The sequence below is a fragment of the Fusarium verticillioides genome, chromosome 11 (genome assembly GCF_000149555.1).
Source record: "Fusarium verticillioides 7600 chromosome 11, whole genome shotgun sequence".
Taxonomy (NCBI): domain Eukaryota; kingdom Fungi; phylum Ascomycota; class Sordariomycetes; order Hypocreales; family Nectriaceae; genus Fusarium; species Fusarium verticillioides.
In genome coordinates this window covers 588,889-609,859 of record NC_031685.1, presented here as the reverse complement: position 1 = coordinate 609,859, position 20,971 = coordinate 588,889, and the positions used below count along the sequence as shown (strand labels likewise).

The following is a 20,971-nucleotide window of genomic DNA, read 5'->3' as shown; positions in this document are numbered from 1 at the left end:
CGTAACAGTCATTCAGGAGTCCTGTTTATCAATAAGTCACTGGATCCCCAGCTAGCATTAGATCCTACTCAGTGAAACAGATTAAGGTCATACAGTTTTGATAAAAACGCGCGTTGTTTGTGCAACTGGGCTATGGATACTATTTGTGGCAGACGTTGCGAATTGAAGATGCTGTGAAAGCTAACATAACCAAGTGTTCCAGTCTACATTGCCAGCCGGTAGAAAGCCACGAGAATGCCTTGAGGAGCCCAGCGTGATGGTAGCATACGTTCCTTCGTCACCACAATGCGCCGTCAAGTCGGGGTGTTGTACAAAGACGCTCAACGCCATATGATGCGACAGATCTGGACGATTCTCCAGATTTGTGATAGACACAGCCTGGTAGCACATGTTTCAGGAGGAGGGGGAAGGGAGATTATGCACCTGCATAGCCGCGTCAGATAGGTTAATATTAGAGTAATCAAGTCCTTTCAAGTCACACAGATCCTGGCTGTCCGCGATCTCATCGATTCCCTGCGGCCGTGTATGCACGCTGTACCTGCGTCCTAGCTAACACATATCCTTTATTTAGAGAACTATTTAAGTATACAGAATCACTACCTTTGGCCTCATCTCCACTAGCGTTCTCTAAGTCACCTACCCCCAATCATCAATCTGCTTCTTGATCTTGTCTTATACCTCAACCATTCAGACCTTGTCTTTCAGAAAAGATGACTATCGGGGGTTTCTTTGACTTTGACAAGCCTGAATATGCGCATCGCATATCCTACTACGACACAGACCGTCTCCGTAAGCAGGAGATCATCAAAACCCGTCAGATTACAGCTGGGATAATCAGCTCCCACATCAAAGGTTGGGGTGCCATCGCATGCCCTGGAGGCACTCTCGTGCTCAGTGCGATCGCAATCCGTCGTGTTTACGTAGCAGAGTCGAAGCTGAATCTCATCCGTGCAGAGCTCAAGAAACGAGATGTTCCTCTGCATAAACTACAGAAGCGAGATATCTTGATCTCCTTGGGAGCAAGCGCTGCGGGAATGGGCGTTGGTCATGTGTTTGATCAAGCTGCTATTCATGTCACACACACCTGTGCTGAATGGAGTCTTATTTAGCTACCAGAGCCTAATCTAGGGTTACTACCTGGCATAATTTGATGTGACCCAATTCCTTTCGCCCTCTTATACTATCGCCGTTTAACCTTATAGGCAGGGAAAACGAGGCTTTATTTAATCTAGAAGTATTACAGCTCTCTATTTCCTACAACCCTCTATAATTAACCCTCTAAATTAGCTACTAGCTGCTAATTAGACCCCCAGCTACACAGTCATATCTAGAGGTCGCCAAGCCAAAGCCAAAGTATCAGCAAGGTCTGATTGAGGACGTGTGTGTATTTTCATAGACCAAGGCTCTAGATACGAAGCAACATGTGCCACAAAATGGTGACGGCTGCTGTTGTAGATGGGCGCATAGATAAACCTCTGCCCAATGCAGTACTGCCATATACGCAAGCGCACTTGCAGTGGTAGTCGTAATAGAAACGATTGAAGCTGCTCGTTTCCTCTCGATTGATTGCCCATCGGCCTTGAAATCGGTCTATTGAGTCCAGCTACCAGGTCTTGATGGTATTGGCGATCTTTTCTAGACTTGGCCTTGCGACGAATGCCATGCCCGATCTTCTAAGGAAGCTGGCGCGAATAGTTTCCAAACATCTTAGCAAGGTATTCCGCAGCCACAGCAGCATAACAAAAAGGTAAATGGCATAGAGTAAAACTCAAACTTATCATCGATTCTTCTTTTATAGCTTTGCCACTAGGTGTCCTGTACATGGCTCGGATACTGTGAAAGACTCGTCATTCTGTGGGTGATTAGATGGTGGAGGTGTATCATGGAAGCTATGGGTAAAGAATGAAGGGTTGAAGGGTTGCTCGAAGTTAAGCGGAATTGGTTCCATTACCCGTCTGACATGCCGCGATGGGCTAGTCGAGCACAGCCACTGGTAAGGCTATTCTAGCCAACGCTGATCAGGCAGCTTTTGCCATGAGTCACCAAGACTTAATCCCCGCAGATCTGTCAAACATGAACAAAGGTGTCTGTGATCTTGTAGTTGCAATGCTAGACCCTTTGAATAATCTCTTCCGCAGCCCTAGAAGTACAAGGTCTGTTACTCGCCGTCACAAGCCCCCTTTGCATTCTAAAACTTAGCACGCCCTTGCATCAGTCCAGTATGCCGTATCGTCTTCAGAAACAAACCAACGGCGAACCTGCAAAAATACAAAAATGCACATTCTACTCCTGCTATCGCCCCTGCGACCACTATAAACAGCGTTACTGTAACAGATACCGAAATCCAAGACAGTGCTGTACCTGCGCGGACTCACGGCCACTGCGCCCAGATGGTCGTTACCCACGGTACATCGACGGCACTGGCTGGGACCGCAATGCACCGAGATGGGCAAACTATTGCGAGGGATGCCAGAGGGCAGAGAAAGAGTATGACATACTTCGATCAGCGATTGTTCTTTGCGAACACTGGAGAAAGGGCTTTTGTAGCGGGTTCGGGGTTTGCTGTATGTGCTCAGATGTTCGGCCACAGTCCCATGATGGTCTGTATCCGTTGTATGTCGATGGGCTTGGGTGGGTTTACGGTGCGACGAGATGGCAGTTCTATTGTGAGTTTTGCAAGGACGTGCATGGAATAGAAGCTCAAGGGAGAAGAGAAGGTGCCTAGATTGATGGTTTCGACCTCCACAAGAATGCCTCTGATGAATCCTTCGCTAGCCTCCAGCTGAATTCTCACCTATATATCCTGTGTTGAGCGACTGAACCCGACCAGTAAAAGTCATCATCAGGTAGCGGAATGCTCACACCATACATCACCTTAACCCTGAAATGCCTGGAAACAGTAAACGGCGCATCATTCCACAACTTAGCACCATCTTGCTTCCATGGCAAATGCACATCAAACCGCTCCAAAAATCCCATCACCAACAGCGGTGCAAGCATGTCTCTCTCCCTCTCAACAAACTGTCCTCTCTCATCACCAGACAGCCAGACCACAATCCGCAGCGTCCGCATATGCGATAGTTTGACGAGCTCAGCGGAGACATTATTCCATAGGGTTTCAGTCTCGGGCGCTGGTACGTCCAGTGTAATGTCCCATGCTTGAGGGTGGCTGTCGTAGTACTGACTCACGCCGGCATAGAGATGCCATCCGACTTCGATGTGTTGCATGGAAGTAATGTGCTGCTTGGGAAGCATGGTGTCCAGCGATGTGAGCGCTGACTTTGAGCTGGCTTGGCCAAAGCCAAAGCAGAAGGTGTTATCAGAGTAGAGGTACGAGATGGACTCCATGTATCTAAGATATAAAGTCAGTATTGCTTCATGATGACAAATCGGGAGGGTACATACGCTGCGCGACAAACCAGCGGAACTCTCAAGAGTCCTCTCTGAGGTAGCCACTGATAATTCTCTGACTCAAACGAAGACTGTTTGAGTCTGCCATGATGTACGGTCAAATGCACCTTATGATTCCCCACGACAAGGCGCCAGATCTGCGTACGCACCTCCAGCGGTAATTTGCTAAATAGTAATGATCCCGATTGCGCATCTTGTAGCGAGCCAACAGCAGAGAACTTTTCTTCTAGCGATTGAGTATAGGGAACATTCCAATCGCGAGAGTCAAAAATTGGCTTTGGTTCCGCTGCGTTGTCTACGTGCGTATCAGGATGCAGCTTTCGGTGCATCTCCTCAATCTCGCGCGGCGTCAACGGCTTCTCCGGGAGTTTGGCGCCGCGATACTTGTACTTTGTATCGGTAGTTCTACCGAGTAGCCGATTCAAAAAGTCCATGGTGCCTGTATATGGTGGCTTTCAATCTGAATTGGGTGGGGAAGAAGTATCGTCTCAGCCTGGTGATGAGGATATGGGGTTGCTGTTCTTAAAGTGTGGAGGTACGTAGATTGGTGGCAAACAGGTAGTTGAGAAATGAATAAGTAAGAGCACTGTCGTTTTATACATCAGTATACCATAATTCGTGATGGGCGGCCTCAGATTTTGTAAGATGTAATGCCTAACGATGCAGGTCATGTACGTGCCCCCAATCCAGACAGCTGAAAAGCCTTGGGCTGACTCGAGGCCAGCGCTTATCTCGGGTTCGGCAGTGGTAGCGTCAGATTATGGTTCCGCATCTCGGATCGTCATTCCGCCCTGCGCCAGTATGGGGTATGCACTCCCAAATAGTTCTTGCCAAGTCGGTTCGAATGCAAGAAGCATGCGTTGCATAGTGCAATTATAAGAGTTCTAGCCAGCTTCGCGGTGTCTGGCCCCAAACCACGTTAAAAACTCTTATTGAATGGATTGAGAATGGTGCTGCTTCTGAGGCTCTGAAAGGTACCAATGATATTGATACTATTTGGCCTTTTCGTCCAATCTCATCGGAAAGAATTCTTCACAGATGTGCGTATACTATCAAGAGTCACTTAATACCTGGGCATAATACTCGATGCCTACAAACCTACCTGTACTAGTTAGCTATGCTTCAACATCGAGGTTTCAACTATAGCTTTTATGAACAGGTAGACAACTCGTTTTACTCTTGACTTCATTATGAACAGCAGCAATGCATTATTCAACACAAGAGCCCGCTGTTTAACCCTGCATAATTACTGTTACTCGGACCTTCCTATTCCTGACTAAGCGAGATCGACATGCTTTCACCGCCTTAAGAAAAGCTAAGACCCTGTTGTGATCCTCTCGTGCGAAATCACTGGGCCAAAGACTTTTAGAAACGTAAAGACCCCTACATTAATTAGGGCCTAAGGCAATAGGGCTTATATGCTGTTTCATAGATCGTAACACAACAATGGTTTCATTCTTCTTCATCAATCATGATTCCCCACAAAGAGCGACGACCTACCGCTTCGATCAACACTACACCCCCAGAACTTCTCCATCGTATATTTAATTTTCTGCTCCACGCCAGGGATCCAGATGAACCGAAGGCTGCTCGCGTTGATGACATCCGCTCCCTTCGCTTAACATGCCGATGTTTCTGCCAATGGGCCTCACCGCTGCTCATCCCCGAAATAAGTGTCTATATGACTGAGAAGTCTCTGGAACGCTTGAAAAATGTTTCTCAGCACCAATTGATCAGATCCGGGGTACGCAGCGTTCATGTCAAGCTCCCATACTATGAACAACGAATGGCGGCCGATCTCACCCACTTTGCCTACTCTCACATAGCAGGTATGAGGAACCATCTGGACCATCTTGAAGATGCGATATCTGGTGCACTGCATGAGAGACTATCCTACAACGTGCCAAATTGGGTCAATCACGAAGTAGTTGGGTTGGGCAAGGATATGATTTCTGCTTGGAACTCACTTTTTACCGCAAATCCAGAAGACCTACAGCGAGATTCGGATGAACACGTCAAGTTTAGGAAAATCCTAACAGATACCCATCGTGAGTATCAGCTTTTGTTTAAAGCGCAACAACAAATGCGAGAGAACGGAAGTCTCCTCTCCACCGTTGCATCTGCCATGGCGAAAATGCCTCATGCCGATAGGTTAGAAATCACTGATGGCGAAGATGCTGTTCTGAGAGATGCCTACCTCATCGACCGAGACTACCGCAAATCTCTAAGAGCAGTCATGTTGAGACCTCATACCTGGTCAGACGCTTCAAATCTCTACCCGGACCCTGATTTTGAACCACCGACCGAATTCTTACACAGGGTTCCAGCTGCAATACACAGAGCAGGAGTGACCTTACGAGAGATGAAACTCCAGTGCTCTGCGCCATGTAGCTACGCCAAGCTCTCCATGTCTCCCTCTGAGCGAGTTTTGCTCGTCGAATCGCTTCAGAACTTGCAAACACTCACTCTTGATGCAGTGAAAGGTTCCATGACGGGATGGTTCTTCGACCATCAAGAGGATGCGATGGACTTAGTTTCAGATTTCCTCTCGGCACTCCTCCAGACTTCTGGTCTCGAGAATCTCAGCGTTTCGTTTTTCAACTTACGCAGTCTGAATGAACTCCTCGCTGGAGCACATAACCAGTCTTTAAAACGGCTACATCTGGTTGGGGCTAGGTTAAGCGCCGGCAAACTTGGCGAATACCTGGCTCGTGTTCAGGGTCCATGTGATGTTGTCTTGGAACACGTGGAAATACTTGGCGGGAGATGGGCAGACGAAGCCGATGAACTGCGGGGCCTATCAAGAGCCTCAACTACAGTCGTTAAGCCCTTTGGCGACGAGTTTCGTCGCGGGCGGTCTACAAACGTGTGCAATGCTGAGGAGGAGAGGATGCTTAACAATTACCTCCAGAGAGCAAGTTCTGTCAATCCTCTCAGGAATAGGAATATTTGAAGATAGCTTTAAGCAAACCAAGGCCGATCGATACATATGGCAAGGAACACGTAATTCACTTCAAAGTGGATAATCTGGCTTATTACATTCTAAAGATATATCTTCCTACTTCCGGGTCACTGGAAGCAAGCAGGTCAGGTAATAATAATCTAAACCCGTTTTACCCCTCATCCCATTCCATGAAACTACCACCAAAATGCAGATTCCGAAAGCTCCTCTAAGATCATTATATTAGCCTCTGCGTTTCCAGTCATTTTGTCAGTGCACTCACGTGAGTGTTTCCTAGCCTCTTGGGTCTGTGAAAGAATCCTCAATCGCTCTCATCTTGTCGGCCGGTGCGCAAGTTATGAGTGTTGCGAAAGCTCAGGTAGGTGATCCAAAGCGCTAGAATAGCTACCAAGAGTGACGGAATGCTGGTCGCCAGAGCAATAACAGCGGCAGGGGGGAGGGAAGTCATCTTTGAACGGATGGGGTGATTGACTTCTCCTGGGTGGCCCCGTAATATGGATTGGTCGATGAGCTGGATGTGATGCGTGGGTAATGATAGCAGTTGATTTTTCGGTGTGATGAATGCAATGAATGTGAATTGAGCAAGACAACGAGAAGGCCGATATGTCCTCTTTTAAGCACAACCGTACCTGGTAAGAGAATGAATGCCAACAGGTGCTTTGACCTTTCATGTCGAGGCTCAGTAGCTGTAATCAGTCCCTCTGATGGTCATTGCGACAGTTCCGTTATTGGTTGGACCTTCGCGGTACCTGACACTTGGCAACAGATCCGTGGTATCCGTGACATCGGACTGTTGTGTCTAAAGGTCTTGTTGCGCTGTTGCGCCATTGGCTATCTGTGACTTCCGTCTTACTCTGGTGCCCGGTCCGCATCTTTCCTCTTATCCCCTGTAATTGCGACGGTTTCGCCATTGGTCAATCTGGGGCCTATCATTGAAGGGCGTTTCGGCCTTAGGCACACCAGCTTTAGGCATAACAGGGCTCTGCTGATTATCACGTCTTTCCCCTCTGTGACTTCATTGTTTCCATCTAAATCACGACCCAAAAGGTTTACCATGCCAGTCTCCACGCTCAGTTGCCCGCCGTGTCGTAAAGCCAAGAAAAAGGTAGGAGGTTCAACATACTCATCACTATAAGTCCATGCTGACATGTCTCTGGAACCAGTGCAACCTGGGGGATGATGGTTCACAGACCCCTTGTCAACGATGCAACGAGAAAGGGTTGCAGAGTGAATGCACAGGACTTGTGCTTACTGAAAGAGCGCAGGCCCGAAAAAGGAAAATTGCAGCAACCGACGTCGATGATGATAAGGCCAGTGATTATTTGTAAGTTCTGGGTTATCTGTGTTTTTGTTTAAACTGTAAACTGACATAGAAAGGCCGCTAGAAGTCTTTTGGCTGGAGAGGCTGACGCAATACACAAAGTCTGCACTCGCCATTCAACGGGAAACAAGCGATCGATTCGACCTACCTTATCATGAACCATATGACGTTCATAAAGTGCTCAAACAAATAAATGAGAATCGAGCACGAGTTAGACCTAAAATTGAAGCCTGTGAAAGTACTTCATCTTTAGCGGCCTTGCATTACTTTTCATCGAAATCTTCAGGCACTGATAACTCCTGGGACGGCGAATCTGCAGCAGGCTTTGCGTCTCAGTTTCTCGGCGAGACAATGACTGCATCCTCCAAACCCCAGCCTTATCAGCAAGCCGGCCTTGCACTTTATGCCCTCAAAGTGCAAGAATATCGGCTCCTCCATCGTTCGATTCTACTGTTGGAAGAGTCTGAGCTGTCATCTTATGCCCAGAAATACAGTGAAGTGATGCAGTACCTGAGTACTATTGAAAATTGCACAGTGCTCCCATTACCTTGGACACACAATCTACTATCACTACTTGATGTGAGAAGTCGAAGGAGGCAACTAATCTCATATCTCGAAGCCACAGAGGAAAAGGATATGTTTGGTCGATCTCTGCTACACTTGGCACTTGATCTCGGTGTAGGTGACGATGCTGTACACCTGATCAGTGGTGCCTCTAATGAGCCTGACACCTGGGACCGCCTTCCTCTACACATCACTTCCTTCACTGGCTGTATTGACTTAGCCACACGTTTGATCTACGACCAGGCGGAAATTCAGATAAAGGATAGGTGGGGTTTGCAACCTCTCCACTATGCTAGTGCTGCGGGGCATTTGGACATTGTGAATCTGTTGATTGGCAAAGTTGAAATTGACTCAAAGGACTGGTATGGCATGACGCCTCTCGCCTATAGTGTCAAGAACGGACATGTAGCAATAGCTACTGTGCTTCTTGAGAATGGGGCTGATATTGAAAAGAGGGATGCGGACTACTGGACACCACTGCTTCATGCTATCGATCATGGACGAGTCGGCATTGTTGACTTGCTCCTTCGTAATCGCGCCGAGGTCAAGCCAATGTTGGAAGCTGGAAGAGTTATATGGCAACCTTTAACGGAACGACACCTTGGCGTCGTCAAGCTGCTTCTTGAACATGGGGCAGTGGAGGAGATTCATCGTTTCAGTGACAAAAATCTTCTACTTTGGGCTGTCAAGAAGAAAGATCATCACCTCGCTCGTCAACTGGTCCTCCACAAAGTCTTTCGAACACCCATCGCTACCAACGGTATCACTGCGCTTTCGTATGCTTCTGAAGTAGGAAATCACGAAATCGTGGTGGAACTACTCGAAAATGGAGTGAACCCTAACAAAAGGTGCAGCGGTCGTGAACTACCGTTGTCATACGCTGTGGCGGGGGGACACGTAAATGTCACGAAAGAACTACTCGAACACAACGCCAACCCAAATGCAAGATCTGGTATAGATATGGATGGTCAAATGGTTATCGTCAAAGCATTTGAGCTACGGAATCCGGATATCATTGATCATCTTGTTGCTTGGGGGGCCGATGTCAGCGCTAACGGTTCTCGTGGCTGGACGCCAATCTTCCCGGCTGCTGTCAATGGGCATCTAGGCGCTGCTGAAAGTCCATAATAGGATGTCAAATCTCAATGTTTGTGATAGTGTACAGTAACATGCCGCTTGGGATTCTTCAGGAGAGGGGAAACACAAAGGTCGCAGATTATATGTAAAGTCTCCCTGGTATAGTATAAGTACAGCAGGAGTAGTTATTAGAACATATGTCTTTCTCTAAGAAGCGGTCTGAACGCCTGTTGCAGGGAGTGAGGCGGCGAGGAATGATTCTACCCCTACAGGCGATATGCACACCTCATTGGCGGAATCCTAACACTGCATCCACGAGGTCTACCATCGTAGATATATTCCTCTCGAGCGATCTCATTACCGTCCATGTCTTTTCTGAGGAACTTAACCTGTCTTTTGTAACTGACTGTGCCGTCCTTCCCGGAGATGACTTGCAGTTCGTGATTTATCGGAATAGCAAAATAGCGTTTCTCCTCCGGCGGTACGACCTCACTCACCAACTCAGCGGTGTCATCAAGTGACATATCGTGTTCCAGCTCAATAAGTCGTCTTCCAACTCTATATAGAGTCCCCACGTCAAACAGACCTTCTTTGGCCAGTCCAAGGTGCGCCAATAAGGATAATGCCATGCGACGAATTTTCAGGTCTCGACATTTGAGGACGATGAAGAACATCATCGGCAACCAACTCATTTCGAAGCTGAAGCTCGATTGGGGTATACGCTGGTAACCTGGTGCCGTTGATATAAGAAACGCTTCTTCTGCCAATTTTACAGCATCGCGGAAGATGTCAAGATGCTGATCCCACCACATTTCCGTATGCGACTGTTCCTTTTGGATGTAAATCTTGGCCATTTTGTGCTTGAATCGCATTCCACATATGGCATGTTTATCCGTTGTTGCCGATTGGGGGAGCGCGCTCTCTAGCTGGTTCATCTGGGAATCCCAGTCACCTAGCAATGAAGCCAGCTCAGCCCTATCATCATTACCGTCATACAAGCACCCCATGATCCGAATCATCAGATCATCAATCACTGTCTGCGCTTCTCGAGTATCACGAAACTCTAAAGGTATCGGTGTCTCGAATCCGATGAGCTGCGGTAGACGCGTCGGTGGTTTGGCACCGCCAAAGAAAAACGGCGTTATACTCATCCGTCGAAATATGGGAACAAGATACTGACACACCCATTCCGGACGCGAAGAGTTGTTTAGTATCATGATGCCATGGCGACAGTGCTGCATCGCGGCGTCAAAGTCTCCTTGTAGATACTCGATGCAAATGAAGAGTACGCAGAGAACCAGTATCATTTGCTCATCACTAGCAGACTTGACATGCTTTATGGCCGCATTATAGTGATTAACAGCAAACGTGCTACCACAGACCTGCCGAGTGATACGAGAGCCCCTAGCGAATTCTTCATAGAGCGAACTAATTGACAGAACGGCATGACGCATGGTGGGCTGAAAGTGGCTGAACTGCATGACCAGATGCGTCCAGAAGTAAGAGTCGGTAGGACCCGAAAGGACTGGTCCGACCATTTCTGTAAAGAACTGGAATGCTCTGCCTTCTCTCTGATCGCGTGCGGATAATTGGTTTGGGCGGTAGCACGTCAGGCTAGCTGTGCTTTGGTAGCCGCCGCAAACGCGGCGAGACGAGAAGCAGCGCTTACATGAGGGCTTGGCTTCGTCGCATTTGATCTTCCGGGCTCTTTTATAGTGGTTAATACACGGAGTAACTCGCGGAGGTCGGAGTAACGCACTTGCAGGTTCGGCAGCCCGTCTTGACATGGTGGCGAGGATTTGGTAGAGGCATACGTGGGGCTGTACCGAAGAATTGTACGTGGTAGATTGAAAATATCCAGTCGAGCGTGCAGCTCCTTGGCTTTGAAGAGAAGATAATTTGCCGTGGCAGAATGATAAGAGTACCCCAGTTCGTTTGAGTGACATTGAACGCGTGGGCCAGCATCCTGCAATGACGATCACGTAGTGGGGCTGTTCCGAGCTTTTTGACCAATAATAGTGTGGACTGTCGTGGACTGTCTAGACAGTCCACATCCTACATGTCGTGAGTTAGTGCGCTGCGGCTGTGACGCATTACAGTACAGATATAAACAGTTTAAAGGAAGGTTGTAATTACTCTGCTAAAGTAGTAGTTAGTATTATTAGTCCTCTACCTATTAGTTCTGCTTCGGCTCTTCCACCTTCTTCCATCCAGACTCAAATCCCTCCCCTCGCACATAAAGTTCCTCCTCATCAACCTCCGCCAAGGCCATATCATGAAGAGCATCCTTTATATCCCTTACACGCTCATCGATACCCCTAACAACCTTCAAATTCGGTAACCTGTCGGCCCTCTTAGCCAAAAACTCATCAATATGGTCGTCAACATCCGTATTTTCACCCCGAGTATACCCATACAGGCAGAGATACTCTAGAGATGGTGGTAACATGTCTACCAGTCTGAACGGTGCAGGTTTCTCAAGTCGGTAGGGCGGTTTCTTGAATCCATACTCATCGAACCCACCGATGTATTCTCCAAGGAGTGGCATGATGCCGATGCTCAGATGCGTGAGGTGAGGAAAGTCGTGTAATGACCTGATAGTCGGTGTGTACTCTTTACCGCTTTCCATCTTGTGCCCAGTAGTGATCTTCTTATCCAAGGCCAGCCGATCGCGTCCATACAGATCAAGCTGGTCCTTTATCTCCCAATCCGTCCCATCATCTTTTCCCTCCTCGTAGTTCCCGTCAACATCCCAGTCCACCGCATTTGCCCCGGCGCCGACCTCGACGTCAAGATCCAACACTCTCAAAGAGTGTCTATGCGCATAAAGTGCCCTTATAATGTAGAACGGTTCACTAGAAGTATCTGCACCGTCAAGAGTCCATAAACCACCAATTGACAGTTTGAATTCCTCAAGCGCCTTGGGAATCGAGATCATGACTGTGAGGAAGCTAGGAGATATATCACAATGGGTGATCTCCAGTCTCTTCATATTCCCTGTCCCCGGGACGAAGAACTGGCGGTCTGCCTGATAATCTGACATGCCATCCATTGCCACTGATTCAAGAGCTGGGAGGCGATGAATCAACTGGATGGATCGGAGAATATCGCACGCGGTGTAAAATCTCTCGTCGCTTTGAGCACCAGCAAAGAAACGAACGCTCTTCAGCTTCTGAAGTGGCGGGCTCTTCATCTGTGCATAGTTTGCTTTGAGCATATAGTCCACAACAGGTTGTTGGAGGTTCTCGGCAATATATAGCGTGGAGATATTCTCGCAGAGTGAAAAGAGAAGGATTATCATGGCAATTGAAAACTCGCTCTCCTTCTGAAGTTTGAACTCATACTCGCGACACTTCCAACTAAGGATCTTATCGACCTGGTCAGCGGTTTCGTCGCTCAGTTCTAGACGACGAGCATATCTTCTTAGTCTTATTTCCGTTGGGTCGCCCAGTTCTTCATATCCCATCGAGGTCGGTTTTTCATCATACTCCGGTGCCTTGGACGTAGAAGCATAGATCCAGGGCGTTGCGTCGATGACAACCTCTTTGACGGCTTTTGCGCGGGATGGGTCTTCGATGTAAGATTGCAAGAGACAGTAGAGGCGCTTTGTGTCTTCCTTTGAGCTAATTTGTATACGTGAGTAGTTGGGAGGAACGTATATAGATCTGCACGCGTTTGCCCGCGTTGGAATGGCATGATGAGGGAATTTGAGAGGTTGATGACTGAGAAACGGTCGGCAGTTTGACCATCCTGGGCGAACGGGCGGGCGTATCCTTTGTATAAGCATATTTTCTCTAGGAGGTAATTCCTGTTAATATGTAGAGTGAAGAGACAGACAGTAGCAGGAGAAATAAGTTAGTGGTGTTGCTGGTATCGCTTATCTTGATAAGATAAGAAGATTATGACCTCTAGATCCTCCTCGGGGAACTGGATTAAACATAGCAAAAGGTATCCTAAACTTATACTAAGTTACTTAAGTGGTTTTATCATTTAAAATAAAGCTCTGAAGTTTCCGCCAGGATAATAATTAAGACCAAAGTTGGGATATGTCTCTACATTAATAGTACAAGAAGGTGTTCCAGATAGAAGATCCATCAGTCAACCAAGATATCCTTTAAGCCACCCATCATTCCAATCAGCTTCTCCTTAGCCAACTCTTTGTTGACCTTCTCAATTCTATCCTCAATTTCACTTCGACTTCTCGATAACTCCTTTGCAACTTCTTTCCACGACAATCCGTCTTTCCAGTCAAGTGCCTCATGCTTGACATCGAAGCCAGCTTCTCGCCCCTCGGCCAAGTGCACATTCTCCAGGGTTCCATGGTGTTTGCGAACCCTTCCGCCGATTATAACAGTCTCAATTTCTCTGACACCTGCATGGCGGACGATAGCAGTCAATGGGTCATGCTCAGCTGCACAGCTAATTGAAGGAGAAGTCGTGTCAAAGATGACCAAGTCCGCCAACTTTCCCACTGCAATAGATCCAATGTCCTTATCCATGTTGATCGCACGAGCTGCTTTGATAGTAGCCAGATTGAACGCTTTCTGCACTGTAGCCCGCATCTTCTTGGGATAGTGACCTTCAGCGAAAGTCTTTGAGTTTTGAGATCCTCGATCACTTGCTAGTGCCATCTGCATCTGATGCATCATGCTGACTGGTCCGCACGAGTGGCAATCGGCTCCAAGGCACGTCAATGGGAGGTCTTCACGAAAACCTACTGGATCTGCGCCTGATGCCATGAAGATCTCGGCATCGGGAGTTGAGACGATGTAGGTTCCAGCCTCAGTGAGGAGAGATGCTTGTTCTGGTGTTGTTCCGTTGCCGTGAGTGAGCAGGATTTCAGGGCCGAGGAGACCGCAGGCGTGTAACTGCTCCGGCACGCGAGATTGTCCTATGTAATGTGTCAGCGTCATATACTCAGCAGAGATAATTCAGGCGATGCCTACCCTTTGAAACTGGCCAGTGTCTGTAGTGGCTTGTAATAAGCTTCACTCCAGCCTCTTTCACATGGTCAAGCGTCTCGGAAATCACATTCTCTGGCAAGAAGTAGCTGTCAAAGAAGAAACCCAACTGCACTCTCTTGTCGTCTCCAAACGGCCCCTTTGCAGCAAGGGAATCCATCTGAGGTAACAGCCAATCAGGTTGAGGAGAGCGATCAAGCTCAAACGAAGACTCTGTCCATTCTGTAGCGCGTAGTGGCATGACTCCATGGCAATAGATGGACCTTATACCAGACGCCAAGGTCGCGCTCAAAGATGCTGGGCCGTGTTCGGGACTGGACGCGCCGTGTGCATTATCTACGACGCAGGTCGTTCCAGCGTCAAGTGCTTCAAGGCACCCAGCTAGTTGACCCCAAAAGAAATCTTCCGATGTGAAGTTGAAACTTTGAAGATTGGCTACTATCTCATCAGCGGCTTTCTACAGTTGTTCCATGACTGTACTGACCTTCAAGTATGTAGTCTAGCATTGTAGAGTCTCCAAGTCTCCCCTTCAATTGACTCTGCCAAACATGATGGTGGGCGTTGATGAACCCAGGAGCGATAATTTTGCCATCGCAGTCAATTATCGATCCATCTTGGGGTTCAATACCATGCCCGATCTTGACGATGCGATCATCCTCAATCAAGACGTCGGTGTTTTTAAGGGCGATGACATTGTCTTGCGCATCATGCTGCAACACGGTGCCGTTTTGAAGAAGAAGTCTAGCAGCCATGCTAATAATTATTCATAGATGCCAAGAATAATTAATTGTCAATATTAGTGTCGTGCGCGCTGACTATTATACTCCTCATCAAAAGTTCAGTCATCGGTATATTCAGTGGATATTACTCGGCTCTAAGGTGAAGCTCGGTGAATTGCTTATCAGATAAGACCAAAAGTCCGCTCCGGGGTTCGGGGATATCGGTGGGTGACGTATGTCTTACCCTGCACTGAGAGCAAGACCATAATATCGGGGACACTTTGCACCGCTTGCAAACGTCAGTTGCAAGAAAAAGCCCGAGATTATGGTCATAGAGTGGATTTTGTATCATAGACGATTGAATCTGCCAACAGACGGCTTCATTGTGGTGATGCATACACAGTAAACACCTGTCAATTTGCCTACATTTTTACACCGTGAGCCAACAAATATATCAAGCAACGCTCACTGGTACCGGGAGAGGCCTATCGAAAATTAAACAAGTAACTGGGGAGCTATAATGCTTCACTTCAATTTCAATTAAACGAATAAATAATATGTCTACCAGGCTTAAAAAGTATTTAATTGTTACTGTTCAACTGAGGAGAGCTGTCGAAGCCATATTCTGCGGACGGGTGAACGATTATCCGTGCGCCACCCAGCCATCTGTGTGGCTGTCATGGCAGATCCGCTTTCATTGGCTAAAGCTCCAATCCCACGACCAAGGACTGTGGCACCCAATGAATCACCAGCATTTCAATCGGAGCGACAACTGCCTCTCTATCCAATCGGGCAATGCCGTCTTATGCAGCAGCACGTTTCCAGCTCGATGATCACTCAGATCTGGATCGTGATCTCTCTCGCGAGTGGTGAACTCTCACCCTCCCCCCACGCACCAAACCATACCAAGCCATCGTCAAAACAGCATGGCTCAGCATCAATCTCGCAACCCTCACGTGTCGGCCAAGCCCGGCATCAAATCAAACCGGCACTTGACTTTATTCACTAGACAGAAACAAGTTAATCAACTGACTCGACTCAAGACTAGAAGCATTCGAAGCTTTTTAGAAGCTTGTCTAAGCGAAAAATGGATTAGGTCGTATTTTCCCTCGACAGCAGAGCTGCAGCAATCAGCTCCGGAGTCTTTTCTCCAATTCTTCTCGTCAGTGCGCCAAGACCCCATGGACAGAGCATGCTGAGACATTCAGGGTGAGAGTGGCCCCCTCCCCCCATCAACCCCCAGCTTCTCAACTTCCCTTGGGCCAGCATTCCCCAGTCTCCCCCTTCTACCTAATTCAGCTCATGCGGGATATTCCAACCCAACGCGTGCTTTTTTAATAAAGGCATCATTCGATGACAGCTTCGCGTTGGGGGAGCTTGGACCATGGGTGAGACTAATGCCCATCGCACGGGCCGGTTACGAAGAGATCTCGTGGCGTTCGAGTCAGTAGTCTAGCTCTTGACAATTTCGTATGATGCCTCGTAGCCGAGAAAACCTAAAACCCAGAGATCCAGCGAGATAACCCTGCTCCAGGCATGGACGCACGTCAAAAAACAACTCAATTGAGAGACCCAACCAAGCCAACAACCCTCATCAAAACCTTACCGTTGCATTGGGAGACGAACCATTCCATTCTGACTTCTCCAACATAGACTTGCTTGACCAATAACACAGTGAACCACGACACACATTTCCAGAAACACCAAGGCCAAAGGAGACAAGCATCACCAGGCTCTGCTAAATCAGGTTGATAACGCCGATGCCGGTCGATAGCGCGGTTTTGGTACGAAATTAAAGGCCCGAATACTGTAAAGCCTCGCTAACCCGAGTGAGCACATTTGGAGGAGCCTTCCCACGCTGTTCTGACTCTCCTCACGCATCCAGACCTATCATCACAGACCCGGGAGATCGACTTCTTGGCAGTCACTAAGCTTATTCAAGTGAGGTCTCGCAACGGGCGTATTGTCGGTCCGATCTCCACAACGGCTCCAACGCTCTAAGCCCGTTATCGTTAAGCCCCAGCTCGTTGAGGTTAACCCTCTCTCTTGGCGTTGGAGACGATTGATGTGAGTGGTTGGAGAGCGGTGGGGTCATTGGTAGCTTGTTTTATGGTTCTACCCCAGACTGGTCTGGATTCGCAATCACACGGCTTAGGCGATGCCGCGGGATAAGAATTTTCGCAAAATTTGGGGTCATGGAGAAGTGGAGCGTCACCCATTCTCATGCGCGGAGTAGTGTTTCCCACCCCCACATCTCCAAGTTTTCTTGCGTCTGGGGTGATTGTGTTGGGGAAGTGGGACAGGTAGCTTGAGCTTATCGCGCCGACACTGGGGACTCCGCAGGCTAAGCTTGAGCCTGAGCGAAAAAAGAGCTACTCTACTAGAGACAGAGCTAAGCTGCTGGTGTGGAGGACAAGTCCGAGGGCGAGAGAGATTTGTATAAAGAAGACCATTCACCACCGCGAATATCTTCATTCTCATCATCACTCTCATCTTCTCTCATCTGATAGACAAGAACATCCTCCTTCTTCTCTACTCAACACCCACATTCTTCACAATGGCAGGCGGTGCTATCCCCACAGCGGCTCCCCAGCTCGCAGGCGGCTACCTAAAGGGTCGCGCCCTCATCTACCCCCTCGCCCTCGTCATCTCCCTCTTCTTCCTCTGGGGTTTCTCCTACGGTCTTCTCGATGTCCTCAACAAGCATTTCCAAACCGTCCTCGGCATCACAAAGCTCGAGTCCACTGGCCTGCAGGTCATGTACTTTGGTGGCGGTTATCTCCTCTTCTCTCCCATTGCCGCTGAGGTCCTCAAGCGCCGCGGCTACAAGCTCACCATCCTGATGGGTCTCACTCTCTACTCTCTCGGTGCTGTTCTGTTCTGGCCTGTTGCCAAGTCTGCTGATAGCAACGCCAACGGTCGCGCTGTCTTTGGTGGTTTCTGCGCTTGCACTCTCGTTATCGCTTGCGGTCTCGCTACTCTCGAAACTGCCGCCAACTCTTACGCTGTCGTCATCGGCGCCCCCGAGTCTGCCTCCGCTCGTCTCCAATTCTGCCAGTCTTGGAACGGTGTCGCTTCCTTCATCGGTCCCCTCATCGCCTCCAAGTTCTTCTTCACCGGCGAGAACCAGAACAACCTCACCAACGTCCAGTATGTCTACCTCGCTGTCGCCTGTGCTGGCGCCGCCGTCGGTGTCCTCTTCTTCTTCGCCAAGCTTCCCGAGGTCAGCGAGGCTGTTCTTGAGGATGACCAGGCTGGCCACGTCGCTCAGGGCTCCATCTGGAAGCAGTGGAACATGTGGTTCGCCTTCGGTGCTCAATTCTGCTACGTCGGTGCCCAGGTCACCATTGCTACCTTCTTCATTAACTACGCCCACGAGAACGGTGACATCACCACTGCCAAGGGTAGCAACATGCTGAGCTATGCTCTCATCACTTTCACTGTCGGTCGATTCGTCGCTACTGGTCTTGCTGTCATCTTCAGCTCTGAGTTCATCATGGTTGTCTACTCTTGCTGTGCCATCGCTCTTACTGCCTACGTCAGTGCTGCCCCCAGGGGTATTGCCAGTGTCGGTATCCTCATCGCCGTCTTCTTCTTCATGGCTCCCATGTACCCCACCATCTTCGCCATGGGTACCCGAAACCTCGGCCACCACACTCGACGTGCTGCTGGTATCCTTGTCATGGGTGTTTCGGGAGGAGCAGTTTTCCCACCTGTTCAGGGCGCGATCGCTGACGCCAAGGGCACTCGAATCTCCTACATCGTCCCTACTATTGGCTTCGTCTACGTCCTCGGCTACGTCGCTGTCAACTGGGTTCGCGGCGGAATCACCTTCCTGGCCCCCAAGGCTGAGGAGTCTACTATCGATGAGATCACCTACGATAACGAGAAGAACGATGTCATTGTTGAGCAGCGCGAGAAGAAGAACCACGATATGGCCTAATTGGAATAAAATGGATGAATATATAGAAGCGTTCTAGACGGGCGTTAGATGATAGATGCCGGGCGCATAGATATACTACGAGAATCAGAATTTAATGTTTTATGATCAATTACTCAGAAGACTTCAATTGAATATTACCAAATGTGCAATGCTCTGACCGAATTGTCCGCGAGTCTGGTGAAGCTTCGTGATGTTTGGACTCGTGTATTAGTCATGAGCGCGGGGACCGGGGAGCGACATGACTCGAACCCCGTAAATGTGGAGAATGGACACCACTCCAGCCAATCGCCCCAAGCGCACGGTGATTGGTGAATCCGAGATACAGCCTGAAGACCCAAGTGGTTATATGGCTTAATGGTAGACGAGACAGTCAGATTTCAGTCTTGACAACGACGCGCACCCAGGATGAAACCCCAACCAATTCTTGGTATATGATGAATATTAGAACAGCTCTCCCTGTAAAGGTTTTTCTCGCAGGACTGCCCCATCACCAGTCTCTGATGTATGCGAGCATCCAACCTGTCCCAAGCGATGAAGACATTGAAGAGTTTAGACGACATGAGGATATCTTAGGATAGTTTATGATGACTTTATGATAAGTTTAGTACAGTATTTGACCAGTTTAATTTTTATTCCTTATCCAGGCTAGTATTTCAGTCCAATCTCTTGTTCAGAGACCGAGATTCTGTACAAAGTCCCGTTCCCGAGCGAATGATAGGTGATGAGACCTCACCAGTGCCTCCAAAGAAACCCCGACTCCGCCATATCATCGAGGACACTACTGGCACTGATCTTTGTCTGCCGCTGATAGTCAATGATGAAGCTCTGGAACTCCCGCGCGCCTTGAGGTACCCGTTCTGGATGGAGGTGCCTGACTCGACTGAGAACTCAGACAACGAGATCCTGGCCACGGATGGTGAGGAGCAGGAGGAGAAATTGTACAGTTCACGGGAGGAGATATCGGACTCAAATGAAGACTCAGAGAGCGAGGACTGGCGTGATTAAATGGTAGACATAGGGAGATGAATTGAATTTGAGAGATTGCAAGACTGGCTCAGCTTGGTAGCAGGTGCAGATGTAAAAATGGTGAGGTGGCTGAGAACGCGAATCAGTAAGTATAGAAATGGTGATAATAAATAATAATACATGCCGTGGACACGCCAAGAAATGGACATCAGACTTCTGCTTTTTTTTTATAGAACAGAACCCAAGTTTAGTACCCGTTGGCTCGAGCCGGGGGGGGGGGGGGGGGCAACTAAGCAAGCTTAGTTAGGCATAAAACCCTAAGACATGCATAAAACCCTAAGATATCGGCCTAATAAGATTTTAGGTACTAAAATCGGCTTTTTTAATAGCTTAATATTTATATAATATTATAAATAGCTAAAAATAATAAAAAGGCCTTATTTAAAGCTTCTTATAATACTAAATTAACTATTAATTATAGCTAAAGGGGGGATACTGCTATATTATATTTAATTAGGCTTAATTTAAGAAATAATTTCCTTACTAAATTAAGCAATATTCTATTCCTCTTGCCTTATAACTATAGCTTCTATAATCTCCTTTCCTTTCTATATAAGGTCTTAAAGAGACTTATAATACTATATTATTACAACCCAACAGGCCTCTACGTGCACCCCACATTTTTCACCAATCAGCAACACTCCCGCTAAAGATAATCAGCGCTAAGCCTCTATAATTATAACTAATCCAATATGATTAATACTAATCTACCTAGATCAACACTAATCCTATAATAACCTTACTAATTATAATTAGTAATATAAGTATATATATATATTTATTTAATATTAAATAGAACTTAATTTACTAGCTATTAATAACACTTCTTTACCTTAATAAGCCTAACCTATACTATTAACTATTAAGAGATATAATATTTTAATATATTTAGTATAATACCTTATATATTTTATAAATATAAACCTAGTATAGATTAGTTTACCTATTTAGGAACCCTAACTATTATATATTAATAGCTCTTAGAAT

General features: G+C 47.7%; 10 protein-coding genes across 10 annotated transcripts; 6 read left to right on the top strand and 4 right to left on the bottom strand.

The window, feature by feature from the left end:
• Window positions 1–710: 710 nt before the first annotated feature.
• Window positions 711–1,109, top strand: FVEG_17435 (hypothetical protein; the record flags this gene model as incomplete). The annotated part of the gene is made up of 1 exon (XM_018906679.1): window positions 711–1,109. One exon carries the CDS (start codon window positions 711–713, stop codon window positions 1,107–1,109), a length of 399 nt encoding a protein of 132 aa, XP_018761155.1.
• A 955-nt stretch (window positions 1,110–2,064) lies between these two features.
• FVEG_17434 (hypothetical protein) lies at window positions 2,065–2,877 on the top strand. The gene has a single exon (XM_018906678.1). The coding sequence runs from the start codon at window positions 2,222–2,224 to the stop codon at window positions 2,723–2,725; it is 504 nt and encodes a 167-aa protein (XP_018761154.1). The 5' UTR covers window positions 2,065–2,221; the 3' UTR covers window positions 2,726–2,877.
• Window positions 2,720–3,845, bottom strand: FVEG_13043 (hypothetical protein; the record flags this gene model as incomplete). The annotated part of the gene is made up of 2 exons (XM_018902424.1): window positions 2,720–3,352; window positions 3,406–3,845. The coding sequence occupies 2 exons, from the start codon at window positions 3,843–3,845 to the stop codon at window positions 2,791–2,793; spliced, it is 1,002 nt and encodes a 333-aa protein (XP_018761153.1). The 3' UTR covers window positions 2,720–2,790.
• Window positions 3,846–4,882: 1,037 nt separating this feature from the next.
• On the top strand, window positions 4,883–6,364 carry FVEG_13042 (hypothetical protein; the record flags this gene model as incomplete). Its single annotated transcript, XM_018902423.1, has 1 exon — window positions 4,883–6,364. One exon carries the CDS (start codon window positions 4,883–4,885, stop codon window positions 6,362–6,364), a length of 1,482 nt encoding a protein of 493 aa, XP_018761152.1.
• Window positions 6,365–8,045: 1,681 nt separating this feature from the next.
• On the top strand, window positions 8,046–9,386 carry FVEG_13041 (hypothetical protein; the record flags this gene model as incomplete). The annotated part of the gene is made up of 1 exon (XM_018902422.1): window positions 8,046–9,386. The coding sequence occupies one exon, from the start codon at window positions 8,046–8,048 to the stop codon at window positions 9,384–9,386; it is 1,341 nt and encodes a 446-aa protein (XP_018761151.1).
• A 124-nt stretch (window positions 9,387–9,510) lies between these two features.
• Window positions 9,511–11,147, bottom strand: FVEG_17433 (hypothetical protein; the record flags this gene model as incomplete). The annotated part of the gene is made up of 2 exons (XM_018906677.1): window positions 9,511–11,042; window positions 11,095–11,147. 2 exons carry the CDS (start codon window positions 11,145–11,147, stop codon window positions 9,602–9,604), a joined length of 1,494 nt encoding a protein of 497 aa, XP_018761150.1. The 3' UTR covers window positions 9,511–9,601.
• A 322-nt stretch (window positions 11,148–11,469) lies between these two features.
• FVEG_13040 (hypothetical protein) lies at window positions 11,470–13,139 on the bottom strand. Its single transcript, XM_018902421.1, has one exon. It carries the CDS (start codon window positions 13,120–13,122, stop codon window positions 11,512–11,514), a length of 1,611 nt encoding a protein of 536 aa, XP_018761149.1. The 5' UTR covers window positions 13,123–13,139; the 3' UTR covers window positions 11,470–11,511.
• A 173-nt stretch (window positions 13,140–13,312) lies between these two features.
• On the bottom strand, window positions 13,313–15,064 carry FVEG_13039 (hypothetical protein). The gene is made up of 3 exons (XM_018902420.1): window positions 14,781–15,064; window positions 14,282–14,731; window positions 13,313–14,226 (listed from the first exon to the last, which is right to left on the bottom strand). Exons 1-3 carry the CDS (start codon window positions 15,046–15,048, stop codon window positions 13,430–13,432), a joined length of 1,515 nt encoding a protein of 504 aa, XP_018761148.1. The 5' UTR covers window positions 15,049–15,064; the 3' UTR covers window positions 13,313–13,429.
• Window positions 15,065–17,405: 2,341 nt separating this feature from the next.
• Window positions 17,406–19,115, top strand: FVEG_13038 (MFS transporter, FHS family, L-fucose permease). The gene has a single exon (XM_018902419.1). It carries the CDS (start codon window positions 17,573–17,575, stop codon window positions 18,956–18,958), a length of 1,386 nt encoding a protein of 461 aa, XP_018761147.1. The 5' UTR covers window positions 17,406–17,572; the 3' UTR covers window positions 18,959–19,115.
• A 277-nt stretch (window positions 19,116–19,392) lies between these two features.
• FVEG_13037 (hypothetical protein) lies at window positions 19,393–19,963 on the top strand (the record flags this gene model as incomplete). The annotated part of the gene is made up of 2 exons (XM_018902418.1): window positions 19,393–19,460; window positions 19,603–19,963. The coding sequence occupies 2 exons, from the start codon at window positions 19,393–19,395 to the stop codon at window positions 19,961–19,963; spliced, it is 429 nt and encodes a 142-aa protein (XP_018761146.1).
• Window positions 19,964–20,971: the final 1,008 nt, after the last annotated feature.

Coding starts and splice junctions, on each gene's coding strand:
- FVEG_13039 (XM_018902420.1), bottom strand. CDS start 15,048: ATGGCTGCTAGACTTCTTCTTCAAAACGGCACCGTGTTGCAGCATGAT. Junction 14,732..14,780: donor GCTAGACTACATACTTGAAG/GTCAGTACAGTC, acceptor ATGAGATAGTAG/CCAATCTTCAAAGTTTCAAC. Junction 14,227..14,281: donor ACACTGGCCAGTTTCAAAGG/GTAGGCATCGCC, acceptor CACATTACATAG/GACAATCTCGCGTGCCGGAG.
- FVEG_13040 (XM_018902421.1), bottom strand. CDS start 13,122: ATGCTTATACAAAGGATACGCCCGCCCGTTCGCCCAGGATGGTCAAAC.
- FVEG_13038 (XM_018902419.1), top strand. CDS start 17,573: ATGGCAGGCGGTGCTATCCCCACAGCGGCTCCCCAGCTCGCAGGCGGC.
- FVEG_17434 (XM_018906678.1), top strand. CDS start 2,222: ATGCCGTATCGTCTTCAGAAACAAACCAACGGCGAACCTGCAAAAATA.